The sequence below is a fragment of the Sus scrofa genome, chromosome 5, assembly GCF_054392235.1.
Source record: "Sus scrofa isolate SSC_HxYL_T2T_F1_AM1 chromosome 5, Sscrofa_HxYL_maternal_Yorkshire_Landrace_v2.0, whole genome shotgun sequence".
NCBI lineage: Eukaryota > Metazoa > Chordata > Mammalia > Artiodactyla > Suidae > Sus > Sus scrofa.
Window position 1 is genome coordinate 75,303,082 of NC_139387.1, and position 15,724 is coordinate 75,318,805.

Here is a 15,724-nt window from a genome sequence, read left to right on the forward strand (position 1 = left end):
GAGGTGAACCACATTTCACTTTCCTTCATTTGCTGGCTAGTCACATGCCAGTACCTATCACTTCAGTCATTCTTGAGGCACAACATCCTGATATTTCCAGGAAGATTTAGGGTGATCTTAGAAGTGAATTTTCAGATAGTGCATTTGAAGTAGTTTATTTATTCCTTATGGGCCAGGATAATTTAAAATGAGTAAATCAAAATCCTGGTTTGGAGTGTCTTTTGATTGTATTAATTTAATATTTTTAGAGTGTCTTTGATTGTATTAATTTAATATTTTAAATTTTGAACCAAATCTAACTTTCATTTGAATAAATATGTAAAAGAAAATTTTCATTGGGTTATTTTTAAAGGTAATACAATGCAAGTCTAAAAATGGCTGGTTGTAATTACTTCGTGATAAATCCTTTAACTTTTTTTTTTTTCCCCCACTTTTAGGGCTGCACCCTGTGGCAAATGGAAGTTCCCAGGCGCCAGGCCCAAGAAGAGCTGCAGCCACCAGCCTACGCCATAGCAACACCAGATCTGAGTTGTCTGCAACCTATACCACAGCTCACAGCAATGCCAGATCCTTAACCCACTGAGCGAAGCCAGTCATGGAACCTGCAGCCTCATAGATGTTAGTTGGGTTCGTTAACCACTGAGCCACGGGGTTCCCAGGACTCGGGTTCAATCCCTGGCCTTGCTCAGGGAATTAAGGATCTGGTGTTGTCATGAACTGTGGTGTAGGTCGCAGACAAAGCTCAGATCCAGCATTGCTGTGGCTCTGGCATAGGCTGGCAATTATAGTTCCAATTGAACTCCTAGCCTAGGAACCTTCATATGCTGCAGGTGTGGCCCTCAAAGACAAAAAGACCAAAAAAAAAAAGGCCTCTGAACCACAATGGGAACTCCAAATCCTTTGACTCTTATCTGCATGCTCTTGGAGTTATGATAGCAAGGAACGTCAGTCAAGACATCCTTGAGATAAAGTGAAAAAAAGGAAAGTCAATCCCAGAATTTCTTCCTAGAGGAATGGTTTCCTCTAATATTCCAAATAAACTAAGCTATACTTAATTTATGTTCTTTAAGTTATTTCTTAGATGATTAAGCATATCAATTATAGATGTAAAAGTATTTTATCTTGGAGTTTTCTGTAGGTGGTATCTAAAGTAATCTGTGGATAAACTAGATACTGTGACAGACAAAAACCAAGAAAATGAGTATAGAAGGATATTGTTTTAGGAGGTGATATTTGTGGTGATGCTGATTTACAAGGACAGAGATGTTTCTTTTAAAAAATTATTGTGAAATATTTCAAATGCATGGTGAAGTATAGCAAACAAGTAAAGTAAGTAATATAGTTGTCCTCCCTTATCTGCAGGTGATATGTTCTAAGATCCTCAGTCTTGGACGGGTGGGATGTTAACAAATCTTTATTAATGTAGATATAGTCAAACACCATTGTATAAATCTTTGAAACTTTCTTACTCTTCTCACCACTCCTTTAGGGGAAGAAATAAACCTTTTAGGGGTTGCCAGGTAAAATGGTAAAATATTATAGCTAGAAAAGGTTTTACTGATAATATTACAGAATTTTTCACCAGAAGTTTGTTGACCATAAAGTACCAAACAACTTTAGTTTTCCATTGCTGCTTCTTTAATTGATACTCTCAACTTTAATCAGACGGGTGCAAAGGAAGGAGTAGAGGAAAAATCATAGATCCTAGTCCTCCTTCTCCCACCCAAATGGCCATGAAGGATATATTTTAGAAGCAAGATGCCAGTGGTAGTTTTTCTTAATATTTGTTTATCTTTATTAATTTAAACATCTGCAAAAGAGACTTACTCGATTTCTGATTTTTTGTGAATACTTTAATGTCTAAATCTTCTGTTGCCCTTAGGATTCAAAAATTTCCTCTATGGAGCGTGGGCTCCGAGACTTGGAAGAAGAGATTCAGATGCTGAAATCAAATGGGGCTTTGAGTACTGAGGAACGAGAAGAAGAAATGAAGCAAATGGAGGTCTATCGCAGCCATTCCAAGTTTATGAAAAATAAGGTAATGGTGTGTGCTAATGTGATTTTTAAAAGGGGTTTGAAAAATTGATGCATATTCCTACTTCGGTGATGGTGGACTTCACGCTGTTTTATCAGGTATCAGGGAAGACTACTTGTAATTCTTTCAGATAGAGCTTGACCAGGATTAAAGTCAGAATTATTGATGTCATATAGTTATCTCAGATTTCACTTAAAAGAAAATTACCTGTAAGAGGCTAAGTATGTATTATCACAGTTTAACATTTCATGTCTGTCATTACCTCTGAGGTGATTTGTAGAATTACATCCAGATGAGTTTTTCTCACTATATGAAACGTTCCCTGCCTCTTGTGAAAGATTTTAAAAGTCGAAACCCTAAGAGGCTGAACACCCTCTTCCTTTTTTCCCTGAAATGGCTTAAATAAAATCGTGTTTTCCCTTCAAACACAGTTCCCTAGAGGAAAGCCCTTTGCACTTTCCCTTGGAGAAGGTCCTTGTGGATCGGGCTTATTGTTTCCCTTGTGCACTTGGGGTGCATGCACAGTGAGATGGATGGGTCAGTCTGTGTTTTCACCTCAGTCACCGTGTTCCTTCCTTAGAGCAAAGGCGTTTAGTGTGATTCTATAAACTACTTTAGGCAAATTGCAGGATTTAGTTTATTACATTTATCAGTTTATCAGGTTTGTTGTGTTTTAATTAAATAGCCTCATGTCAATTACGGAATATTAGCTAGAACATAATTCCCCTCCCCACCCCCAGCCGGCCCCCATATCCCAGTTGTGTTAGTTCCCCAGTTCCTTAGGCGTGAACACTGTTCCTTTCATGATACAACTGTAACTCCTTCCCCATTTCTGGCTTCTTGCTGCAATGCCCATACCTGCACAGAAGTCAGTAAGATGTTCCTCTATTTTAAGAACCTGTTATCAACGACTACAGCCAATTTCATCTAACTTTTAGAACTTAAAAATTCACATGTCCAACTTTCTGTTTTGATTTTTCACTCTAATGAGAATGAAATGGAATATAATCTCTGCTTCCCATTTGCTGATTAGCACATTCCAGTCCATTTGAAAAACCCTGAGGAAAGAGAGAACCCGAGTAGGGTCCTTTGATGAGGGAATTAGGGGAACAGATTTGATCATGTTCTATAAGTTATTGTTCTTTTCAGTTATTGCTCTGGCTCAAAAGCAGATGATAAGAAGACCTAAGCTGACACAAAAGTGAAAAAGACTAACAATGTCGTGACAGGTAGAGCAACTGAAGGAGGAGCTAAATTCCAAAGAGGCTCAAGGGGAGGAGCTGAAAAAGAGAGCGGCTGGTCTTCAGGCCGAGGTCTTTGCCGTAAGATTTATTCTCTGCGTGCGGTGGTCCCACAGTGGGACCCTGCTGCTCTGGCTCTGGGTGCTCACACTTTCTTGCTCTGTGGCTGGCAGCTTTGCCCAGTACTAGCACTAACCAGCCTGCTCTGCTCTTTAACCGACTCCTGTTTACCAGTTTGACCCAAATGTCGCCTTGTGTGCAGTGAGCCCTCACATGCTCTGGAAGCCCTGTCCCTGGTTTTTATTGTTGCTCTGTCACTGTATGGATGGTACCTCAAAGCTTGTTTTTTTCTCCATACTTTTCCTGTTACTGAATTTATATGAGTGGTCTCTCTTCTTAATACAAAGAAAATGCAGATGTTCTAGGTCCATCAACCAGTGTTTATTTGAATTTGATTTCTTGAGTAAAGTACTTTACCTTCATATGTAGACTTCACCTTTAAGCCCCAGTAGGTGATTTTGCAATAAATTTTACTTTCGTTAGACAGATGTGTAGGAAGTGATTAGCTGATTTAGAGTTATCTAGTAAATTAGAAGTAGCATGAAACTTAGTCTCTAAATCTAGTTTAGTCTTCTGTGTAGAAAACTTTTTTTTTTTTTGTCTTTTTGCTATTTCTTTGGGCCGCTCCTGTGGCATATGGAGGTTCCCAGGCTAGGGGTCGAATCGGAACTGTAGCCACTGGCCTACGCCAGAGCCACAGCAACGCGGGATCCGAGCCTCGTCTGCAACCTACACCACAGCTCACGGCAACGCTGGATCGTTAACCCACTGAGCAAGGGCAGGGACCAAACCCGCAACCTCATGGTTCCTAGTCGGATTCGTTAACCACTGCGCCACGACGGGAACTCCCTGTGTAGAAAACTTGAAATTCCATTTCACACTGTAATAAAATAATTCTAATGAAACAGCTAACCCTTGAGTACTTATTATAAGCATTTTGTAACCTACTAAGGTAGGTATATTATCAACTCAATTTATGGATAAGGAGACTAAGGTAACAGTGGTGCTCAGGAAACACAGCTCATAAGAGGCAGAGTTTAATTTTTGGATAAGCCATCTAGTTCCAGAGCCTGGGCTGATGAGCTCTCCACTCCTCTGCCCCTGTGCTCAGCCATGCACATTTGTCTCAGAGGTGTCAGGAAAACTGCTTCTGAAAATAATGGTGGGATAAGACTGGAATGCAGCATTAAAAAAAAAAACAAAACTCAAAACTTTTGCTAATTTAGTGTACTTGGTATTTATGAACCACTTTACAGTATAGATAGAAGAGTTAGATATTTTGTCTAAAAGGGTCCAGTTTGGTTTGTGGTAACTATGTATTGTCTAGAGGAGAAGTTGATCTATAAATTTTTTCATCAGCACTATTATTAATTTCTTTTTGTGTTTAAAACAGACTAAGCACATTCTATACATTGTGTGTATGTATGGAAGTATTTATCTTTTTTTTTTTTTTTGCTTTTGAGGGCCACATCAGCAGCATATGGAGGTTCCCAGGCAAGGGATCGAATCAGAGCTGCAGCTGCCAGCCTACACCACCGCCACAGCAATGCCAGATCCTAACTCACTGAGTGAGGCCAGGGAGTGAACCCAAATCCTAGTCGGGTTTGTTACTGTTGAGCCATTATGGGAACTCCTCCATACTTTGTTTTCTCTCACCCGAACACAACACAGTGGCACTAATTTGCTTTCTCCCTCTTACTGATTAGGAACTAAGGCTTAAAGAGTAATTATTCTAGAAGACATGCTCTTCCTCACATGTGATTGGCTACACAGCCTTATGCTTCTAACTTTTAAGGAAAATTTGTGCTTCTAAACTTCTCTTTCCATTTAGAATATTTTCTTCCCTTATTCTCAGTCTTTATGGTCAATATAGCATTATTTGGAGATTTTTTAATAATGCAGATGATGAGGAAACTGAGACTTTGTATATTTTTTGATCACATGATCAGAAGTAGCTGGAAATTTGAGTAATCTTTAAGCCACAGTTCTTTAGCTGATGAGATGAGAATGTTTTGATCATTTCTCCTAAGTATTCATACAACACATGTATTCTTAGTGCATTCAGTTTGTTAGGGATGGTACAATATAAGGTGTGTTTTTTATTGGTAAAGGGATGTCCTGAAAGATGCTACACCATTATGGTATGTGGTACCTCCTGGGTACCTATCTGTATTAAAGGATGGAAATAGCTGCTGTTTACGGTTATTTTCCATTGATGCTCTAGAGTATCCGAGAGTACTTTGCATTCACTGAGCACACAGAAATATTTGTTGAATGAATGAATAATTACATTTGTAAAGAGATTTTATGCATATGATAAAAGTGCTTGTCTTCCTGCAGAAACAAGAGTAAATTAGTGCTTCTTAAAAGTCTAATTTTATTTAAAATAAAATTTATTTCATATTTCCTCATGGGAAATTGTTGTCAAAAGCTTTGTCCCTTACACCTAAGATTATTACAGTTAAAATACTTCAGATATGTTCAGTTTTAAAAAAAGTATTTTTTCATCAGTGATACTGAAATTGCTGACTCCTTGTCAAATTTATACTTCCAGTAATTAGTCTATATTTTAGTAGATAGATATCTTGCTAATATAAAATAATACATTATATAAAAGTAGATCTGATTTCTGTTAATTTGGCTTACATTTGGAATAAAAGACTATATAGGTTATTAGAAACAGTAGAAATATAAAGTAGATGTTTGAGATAAAATGTGTTCTAAGTTAAGATGAGAAAAAAATTATGGGGAGTTGAAAGAAAGAGTGGCACTGTTGATTTATGGATTACTCTGTCAGAGTAATTCAAATTCACATTACACATGTAGATTCTTATAGAATGAGATGTTATGCATTCTTTATTTAGATTAGATTAACTTTTATCCATTTTGTTGATATGACATGTTGTAGTTGGTATAACTTTTGTCAGTGGAATCTTTTTTTAGGTCAGTACCCCCAATTCATCAAAAAAAAAGTACAGGATTTTTTTTTTTTTTTTTTTTTTTTTTTGCTTTTTAGGGCCACACTTGCAGCATATGGAAGTTCCCAGGCTAGGGGTACAATCAAAGCTGCAGCTGCTGGCCTACGCCACAGCAGCATGGGATATGAGTTGTGTCTGCAACCTACACCACAGCTCGCAGCAACACCAGATCCTTAACCCACTGAGTGAGGCCAGGTATCAAACCTGAGTCCTCATGGATACTAGGCAGGTTTGTTACTGCTGAGCCACAATGGGAACTCCCCAAAATTATAGGATTTTTAAAAAGCACATGTTTATAATGTCACTTAGTGGCTTTTTATGATAAGGACTTTATGTAAAATTTCATTGAGAATGAAAGAAAAAATGAAAAAATAAAGCAGCAGCAGCTTTTGAATTTAAATAGCAATGCTAGGAAATTTTTTTTCTTTCTTTCTGTATTATATCTCCACTAATCCTGCTTTATGTTTTGAAGTTTATTATGACTTAATAAAAGGAAAACTGTTTCAGTAATCTTCAGATGCTTACTTATCTTTCACAGTTACCTAATTGGATTGGGATTTTTCTCTTTCTACTCTTTTCCAAGGGATTTCAAAAAACGTTTAGGAGATACAATAAGTGGAAAATGAAAATTTTACTATTAGTTGAATAAGCTTTGTCTTTTTTTTTTTTTTGGAGGAGTTGGTTATCTAAGATTAGATGATGCAAAGAGTTGAATTATGTCCTGTCATAAAATTAATGCTGTGTATTTAGTGACCTGGATCAGTTAGAAATCTAGATCAGAAGTGCTGGTTTTATTTCTTTTTTTTTTTTCCTTACACTGTTTTCTTTTCTTCCCTAGATTGGTCAGGTGAAGCAGGAATTGTCCAGGAAGGACACAGAACTACTAGCCCTACAGACAAAGCTAGAAACACTCACAAACCAGTTCTCAGACAGCAAGCAGCACATTGAAGTGTTGAAGGAGTCCTTGACGGCTAAGGAGCAGAGGGCCGCCATCCTGCAGACTGAGGTAACGGAAACTGAGATTTGCACAGGGTCTATTCCCTGGCACCTTTTCATATTTGTTACCAGTGCACTTTTGTTAGGTTTTGAGATATGGGAGCTATGAATAATGTTATAATGAATTCTTTAGAAATGTGATCCGTTGTTGTACTAAACTATCTTGTTTCTGTTGTTCTTGGATCTAACAAATTAAAACTAGGGCAACTTGGAGTTCCTGTCGTGGCGCAGTGGTTAACGAATCCGACTAGGAACCATGAGGTCGAGGGTTCGATCCCTGCCCTTGCTCAGTGGGTTAACGATCTGGCGTGGTGTAGGTTGCAGACGAGGCTCGGATCCCGCATTGCTGTGGCTCTGGCGTAGGCCAGGAGCTGCAGCTCCGATTCAACCCCTAGCCTGGGAACCTCCATGTGCTGCGGGAGCGGCCCAAAGAAATAGCAAAAAGACAAAAAAAAAAAAAAAAAAAAAAAACTAGGGCAGCTTATGTGTTTTGATACTTTGGACTTTGATTAAGTCTGTTCTAAGTACACTTTAAACTAACATTATGAAATGAAAAGACATTTGTAAAAGTGTCTGTCCTCACCCATGGCAAATCTTGCAGTCATGAATCCCGGTGGGCTTGGTCAGCGTATGTTGGGTTATTAAGTGTTCTCAATTTTTAGTATTATGATTAGCTTTAAGTAGGCAAATTGCAGAGTCTAGAAATGTTTGAGATAAATTTCGTTTTGAACTAAGGATCATTAGACAACGTGCCTTCATATCCTCTTTGAAAATAAAGTTAGCTTTCAAGATCTTAGAAGGAGTTCCCGACGTGGCGCAGTGGTTAACGAATCCGACTAGGAACCATGAGGTTGCGGGTTCGGTCCCTGCCCTTGCTCAGTGGGTTAACGATCCGGCGTTGCCGTGAGCTGTGGTGTAGGTTGCAGACGCGGCTCGGATCCCGCGTTGCTGTGGCTCTGGCGTAGGCCGGTGGCTACAGCTCCGATTCCACCCCTAGCCTGGGAACCTCCATATGCCGTGGGAGCGGCCCAAGAAATAGCAACAACAGCAACAACAACAACAAAAAAAAAGAGACAAAAAAGACAAAAAAAAAAAAAAAAAAAAAAAAAGATCTTAGAAGATTGTCTAGTCTCTCAATCATGATTTGAAATAAGAACACACTAATTTTAAACAGATGAAAACTTATCATATTTGTAGTGAGAAGTAATTGATGATGTTCTTTTGGTTTACTGTCTTAAGGAAAATATTTTCTGAAGAACTCGAGGAGCTAGAAAATTTAGGTTGAAATAGGTCAGCAGTTTTGCTTTGTAGAGGAAAAATAAAGCTTATTATAGTATAGAGTAGTTTTTTTGTTTTCTCTTGAAAAACCTGATAATAGATAAATAAAAGCATAGTTTAATGAAAGAAAGGAATTGGATAGGAAAAAGAATGCATAAGAATATCATGGACCCAGAAGTACCAAATCTTTAAGTGAGGAGGAATGGGAAAATGACCAAAATATTTCATGTAATATTTTCTTTCTTTCTTTCTTTCTTTCTTTTCTTTCTTTCTTTCTTTCTTTCTTTCTTTCTTTCTTTCTTTCTTTCTTTCTTTCTTTCTTTCTTTTTTACACGTTGGGACTTTGTTGAAAATGACAGATTTGGGTGATATATTTATGATTTTCCTTGAAACTTATGCTTTTTTATTTATTTTAAATTTTTATTTATATATATTTTTGGCTGTGCCTGTGTCATGTGGAAGTTCCCAGGCCAGGGACTGAACTGGAGCCACAGCAGTGACAACACTGGATCCTTAACTCCCTGAGCCACAAGGGAACTCCTACTTTTCCTATGTTAATTATGTTTCTATTTTATTATGATATTAGCTCCTTACCTCAGAGGGATGTTTTGGGTATACTTAGGCTTAGCCAGAGCCTGGAGTCACAGTTCTGAGTTTGAATTTGTGTCACCACCTACTACCAGGTGCAGGATCTGGGCATGTTACTTAGATTCATGGTGTCACATCTTAACACATCTGTGAGATGAAGAGGAGTGCCTTGCTCATTAGGTCGTTGTTAGCGCTAAACTAATTCATTCATGTTTGGTGCCTGGCACATATTAAGGTCTTTGTACATCAGTTATTGACATCGTTATGATTCTTGTAATACAGTCAGCTAATATATATAACTATGATAAGAGAATATTGTTGCTTTTCTATTCATTGGCATACATTTTATGTAGACGTTCTGATATTTAATATTTTTATCATGCTAAAGTAAGTTTTATGTGGGGAACTGCAGATATAGAATTATCTGGAAAATGATACCTCAAATTTATTAATTTATAGCTTTATTAGAGTTTTTCACATCAGTACCTGGGGTGCATGCAGTATTTCAAAAGAGTCAGAAGAGGGCGCCAGTGTCTCAGAAGTGACCCTACTACCAAGTTGGCTGCTCTTATAGCATTGGATGGAGGAGGTGGCAGGTGTGTGAATCAGAGAACCAGACAGTTGGGTAATGATAATGCAAACACTTAAAAGCTTGTCACAATCTAATAGATGACTTCTTCCCCTTGGCAGTCCCTCTCACAAAGTGTTCTTATTAGCTAGGTCTTGCACAGATGGGCTTGTGATTGGTTTCTTGTACCCTAGAGAGCAAAGACTGTATTTGTGGTCATTCTTGGATGGTTTTTATATATGTTTTTAGCCATTGTGGGAGTAACTGAGTTTCACCAATTACCCCTGTAAGTTATTAGGACAACTGCTCAAATATAAATGTCTCATTCTAAAAGATAATAGTAGAAAAGCGAAGTTCCTTTTGATTTGGGATGATTATATGAATGTTATATGCCAGATTATTAGGATTTACTTTTTTTCGTTACTCTGGTGACACTTGACAAGGGTCACTTTTTCCAAAGCAGCTTTCTCCTGTTGGGTCCTATAAAAGGCAGTTTGAACCAGCTTTTTGAAAGTTCTCACCTATTTCTATAATTTGTTCTTAATCTCTTCCTCTTCTCTGAAGCTATCTTAGACTTTCATCTAGCTCTCAAATCACTAAATTTAGGCACATATGAAAAAGAACATGGATTAAGGAGTTTAAAAAAATTTTTAAACTCTTTAAGGAACAGCAGGATTGGGAAAAGACCTGATTTTTTTCCTGTCGAGGGTTGAGGGAGCGAGGTCATTTTGTGTGGGGCAGTGTATAATTTATAGTATCCATGGAATTGTTCCCATTTAATCTCCTTTAATCTGTCGATGGTCACAGAGGTGGTCTGGATTTAGTAGCATAGTGGTCAAAAGCATGGACTTTGGAGCCACACCTAGGCTTGAAACACGGTATTCTATATTTATTATGTGACCTTGGATGAATTACTTTACCTCTTTAATCTGCCGTTTTTTCATCTGTCAGTGAGGATAGTAATAATACCAACTTCCTAAGCTTAGAATAGATGTTTAATGTGGCTAGAACAGATTTTAATTATGAAGCTCTCATCTGAATTTGAAGGGATATATTAAATATTACTGGGTTAAAATATCACCATTTTTTTTAAATTATAAATTTATAGGCCCCTCACTTCATTTTGTACAAATAAACTGTGTACTGAGGAATGGCACACCTCTACCCTTGGCTTTTTTGAATTTTCTCTGAGCTTGTCAAATTTTTGTTGGATTGAGGTGTCAAAAAGAACTCAATGCAGTTGGTTGAAATAGGCTTTTAAAAAGGCTTATTTGGAGTTTCCATCGTGGCTCCGTGGTTAACGAATCCGACTAGGAACCATGAGGTTGCGGGTTTGATCCCTGGCCTCCCTCAGTGGGTTAAGGACCTGGCGTTACTGTGAGCTGTGGTGTAGGTCGCAGACGTGGCTTGGATCCTGTGTTGCTGTGGTTCTGGCATAGGCCTGTGGCTACAGCTCCGATTAGACCCCTATCCTCCATATGCCGAGGGAGCGGCCCTAGAAAAGGCAATAAAAATAAAAAATAAAAAGGCTTATTTGTGTACTTTTTTAGTCTTATAGCCTAATGACCTTCATTCATCTTCTTTTCTAGTTGTGAACAATGGGAGGTGTGGTGATAGGAAATTATTCTTTTTTTTTTTTTTTTTTTTTTTTTTAGTCTTTTTGCTATTTCTTTGGGCCACTCCCTCGGCATATGGAGGTTCCCAGGCTAGGGGTCCAATCAGAGCTGTAGCCACCGGCCTACGCCAGAGCCATAGCAACGCGGGACCTGAGCCACGTCTGCAACCTACACTACAGCTCACGGTAATGCCGGATCCTTAACCCACTGAGCAAGGCCAGGGATCGAACCCACAACCTCATGGTTTCTAGTTGGATTCGCCAACCACTGTGCCACGATGGGAACTCCAGGAAATTATTCTTAATGATCTTGGGCAAGTCACTTAGTTTGGGCTTTGATTTCCTCAGCTTTAAAATTAGAAGTAGTTTGTGGGGTTTTTACTTACTTTTTTGTTTGTTTTTGTTTTTCAGGGCCACACCTGTGGCACATGAAAGTTCCCAGGCTAGAGGTCAAATTAGAGCTGCAGCTGCCGGCCTACACCACAGCCAAGCAACATGGGAACCGAGCTGTTACTGTAGCCTATGATACAGCTCACGGATTGAGTGAGGCCAGGGATTGAACCTTCATTGTCATGGATGCTGGTCAGGTTCATAACCCTCTGAGCCTCAAGGGGAGCTCCTAGGAGTAGTTTAGACTATTTAATTTTTTAAAAATTTATGAAATACTGTCAAATACAGGGAAAATGCAGAAAATAATGTAATAGACACCACTCAGATTTAACTTCCATGTTTGACCACATTAGGTGATCTTTAAAAGTTCTTAAAAAGAAAAGTTTCATAAAAAAAAATAAAGTCTCATTCTAAACAATTATTCAATGAAAGATCTGGTTTAAACAGAAAATTTTGTTAGAATCTCGGATTTTTAAAAGTGATTTGGGGAGTTCTCCTCGTTGCAGAGTGGAAATGAATCCGACTAGTATCCATGAGGATGCAGATTCAATCCCTGGCCTGGCTCAGTGGGTCAGGGGTCCATTGTTGCCGTGAGCTCTGGTGTGGGTTGTAGATACAGCTCAGATTTGGCGTTGCTATGGCTGTGGCTCTGGCTGTGGTCAGCAGCTGCAGTTCCTATTGTACCCCTTGCTTGGGAACTTCCATATGCCACCAGTATAGCCCTAAAAAAGCAAACAAAAAACTTATTGGATCTAGAAATAAATATTTTGAAGCTGTCATGATGGGGATGGTGGTTAAAGCCTTAGGAAGGAATTTATTTCTGCAGAGAAAGCTGAATATATAGAGAGATGTAAAAAGGGGAAGATGACAGAGGATCTAGTGAAGAAAACTGAAAAGGTGTGTCCAGAGAGTTAGCAAGGGAGCAAGTTGTAAATCCTAAAAGAGGAATTCTAGGAAATGTGCCATTGTTTCCATGCAGTTATTACTCCTGATGTGCACAGGTGAAAAATAAAGGAAAGTTGGAGTTTCCATTGTGGCGCAGTGGAAACAAATTCAGCTAGTAACCATGAGGTTGCAAGTTCAATCCCTGGCCTTCATCAGTGGGTTAAGGATCCCACGCTGCCGTGAGCTATGGTGGTATAGGTTGCAGACATGGCACAAATCCAGTGTTGCTGTGGCTGGGGTGTAGGCCGTAGCTGTAGCTCCAATCCAACCCTAGCCTGGGAACCTCCATATGCCATGGGTGTGGCCCTAAAGAAGGGGGAAAAAAAAAAGGTTAAGGTGGGTTGAGATAATAATGGTTTTGTGATCAGAAGAGGCAAAAATTGCAAGGTAGCCATCTTTCTGTTCATGTCCACTGGTAAAGAAAGTCTTGTAGAGGAAAAACCTTCTGTTTTTGTTGAAGTTGGCATAACCTCTTTGCCCAGACCTTGATCATTGGCAAGCTGGATGGATGCTTTTCCTCCAGCTCAGTTGATGTGAATAAACAAGGTCTTATTCCTCCTGCCATGAATGGTGTTAGGGTGATGACTGTTTGTCCTGCTAGTCTCTGAGGGGTTTTCCTGAATACGTTTTTTGTGGTTTGCAAAATATGGACCCCACGCAAAATTATGCTATGAACTTAGATCACTCCAAACCAAAAGATCAGTGTAGAATTCAGAGCAATTAATCTAGTAGTTGCAAAGTGGTTTTTGTGGTTGTTTTTATCTCACATCTCTAGACCCGCACATTTAAATTCTGTATTGCACAAAAAGGCAGAACAAGGAAAAGTATACACAGGTGATTTGAATTTAATATTTCATAAAGAAAAATTATTTAGTAATTATAGTATGGGCTTGGGTAGTTTTGTGCCTAATATTTGTGGTAGGAAATATTTTTAATATCAAAGCCTGCATTTCCTGCTGCTCTTTCTATGTTTATAATAAAGAGTTTTCATTCTTTACCTTTTTCAGTCACCAGTTCCTGTGGGTCTCATACCTGACATTCCCTCAAAATGGCATGCAGGTATTTATGAGTGGTTAGTCCAGGCACATTTCCAGGTCACTTAGCAGAGTCAGGGACCAGTGTAAAGGGACATCTGGGTACTTTCAGTAAAGCAGCAGAAATATGAGGTCTCATAGTTACCATCCTGAGACCTAGGTCCCATCAAAATGAGAAGCATTTACAAGTGATGAGGGATGTTTTCCTGCTATGTTCTGATTCCTGACCCACAGATGAAAAGCCTTTCATTTTTTTGAAATTAATGCCGAGAAGAACTGAAAGACAAGGCAGTTCAGACTTATCTAAGGTTTAAATATCTGGGCTTTTGGCCTTTGCAATAAGAACTTAATAGTGTATTTCAGGGAAATTAGGTAATATGTTTTTTAGGTGAGTTTAGGTAATGTGTTTTTTGCTTGTGGTTATTGGAATATATATAGTATACAATATATAAATTAGAATGTGGGAATTAGGTAGAAATGATTTAGTATGTCATTTACTTTTAGATTTCTGGCATGTGTACTTTTCTAAGACTCTGACCTCTGTAACTGTGCAGCGGGTCAAAGGATTGAACTCTTGACTCACCATGACGAAGGTCCTGTAATGAGTTCACTAATAGGAACCACATCGGATACTGTCAGATAGGACTAGCAGCCATGTGGGCCTGCTGGAGCTGAGCTTTTTAACACACACCAACTGGATGAGGGTCCCTGGGCCCTTCTGGCATCTCAAGAAGGCTGGTTGTTGAATTTTCGATTCCACAAGGGTCTTCACTCTGTGGTGACAGTTTTTTTCTCTGTTGAATCAGTATTCAGTCTGTTCTGGCATTTCTCTTCTGGCCTTTTTTTTTTCTTCTTTGAATGAAGTGTTTCTGATTTAATAGGTAGGTGAAGGAGCACTGGCACTGGGGGCAACTGTATACATCTCTTTGGAAGGAATTGCATTCCTTTCTTTTCACTTAACCATTCATGAAAATCTTACATTCTTAGGTGGATGCTCTGCGGTTGCGTTTGGAGGAGAAGGAAACCATGCTGAATAAGAAGACAAAACAGATCCAGGATATGGCTGAGGAGAAGGGGACACAAGCTGGAGAGATCCATGACCTAAAGGACATGCTGGATGTGAAGGAGCGGAAAGTTAATGTTTTGCAGAAGAAGGTGAGGCGCAGGTATTCTGAGCCCAGGGCCTCATGTTGGGCACATGGCCTCATTCTTGCCCCTGAGTTATATCTAAGTGCTGTCAGTTTGTTTCATGCCTGTTTATGTTTTTGCTGGTAGTCATCAAAGTTGTTGTTGCAGTAGGTAGATTGTTAAAACTGCTCTGCATATTCTGTTTTTAAAATTTTGAAGTAAAAATTCTTTAGTGTCTTTAGTAGTATGTTCCATGTTCCTGTTTCTGAAAAGTGCCTGGTAAATTGACAGAGTGTTTGTGTTGGCATTCTCCTGCCTCTTCTAATCTCTGTATTTTATGGGAACTGTAGCCATGTGAGTTAGTGTAGCACATGGACAAGGGAAACCTGTAGCTCCATACACATGATCAACAAGACTACAGTTTTAAATAGAAGCACATGCTGCTGTCATGGCATATAATGTGCGTCTGTCAAGAAAAGGAAGACTGTCCTCCCTTTTTTACCTTAATAATCACTAGAAATTGGCTAACTGTAATAAATAAGGAAAGTCCTAACAAATGTCCCCCCCATACTTTTAGCTTAATTAAAGGGTGCCTTTGAGATAATAGTGACACTAGACACTGGTATTTATTGTTCCTCTCCACTGAGATTGATTAGAAATATTTGGCATTGTCTCAGTTTATTTTTAACAACTCTAACAAAATCCAAGGAATAAAACTCTCTTCACTAAACTTGACATTCAGCCTTTCTCTAAGTACACATGACCGTGTTCAGTATTTGTCCTCTGTTAAATTAGTTGGTTTTCATTTGTTTTCTGTGAGTAAACATAAAAATTTGATCACTCTAAATAGTTGACTTTGATATCTTGT

General features: G+C 38.7%; 1 protein-coding gene across 30 annotated transcripts in view; it reads left to right on the forward strand.

Moving 5' to 3' along the window:
* ERC1 (ELKS/RAB6-interacting/CAST family member 1) overlaps positions 1–15,724 on the forward strand; it is a 359,940-nt gene that overhangs the window by 64,777 nt on the left and 279,439 nt on the right. For 13 of the 30 annotated variants that reach the window (XR_014804001.1, XR_014804004.1, XR_002344313.2 and 10 more), the window contains exons 4-7: positions 1,883–2,038; positions 3,265–3,357; positions 7,153–7,320; positions 14,716–14,883. Coding sequence is in view for 16 of the 30 variants with exons in the window: in XM_084957042.1 (XP_084813168.1) it covers positions 1,883–2,038; positions 3,265–3,357; positions 7,153–7,320; positions 14,716–14,883 (585 nt within the window). In the remaining 14 variants the exon portion in view is untranslated. The remainder of the gene's footprint in view (positions 1–1,882; positions 2,039–3,264; positions 3,358–7,152; positions 7,321–14,715; positions 14,884–15,724) is intronic. The other 17 variants (XR_002344312.2, XR_002344317.2, XR_014804005.1 and 14 more) reach the window with 2 other exon arrangements.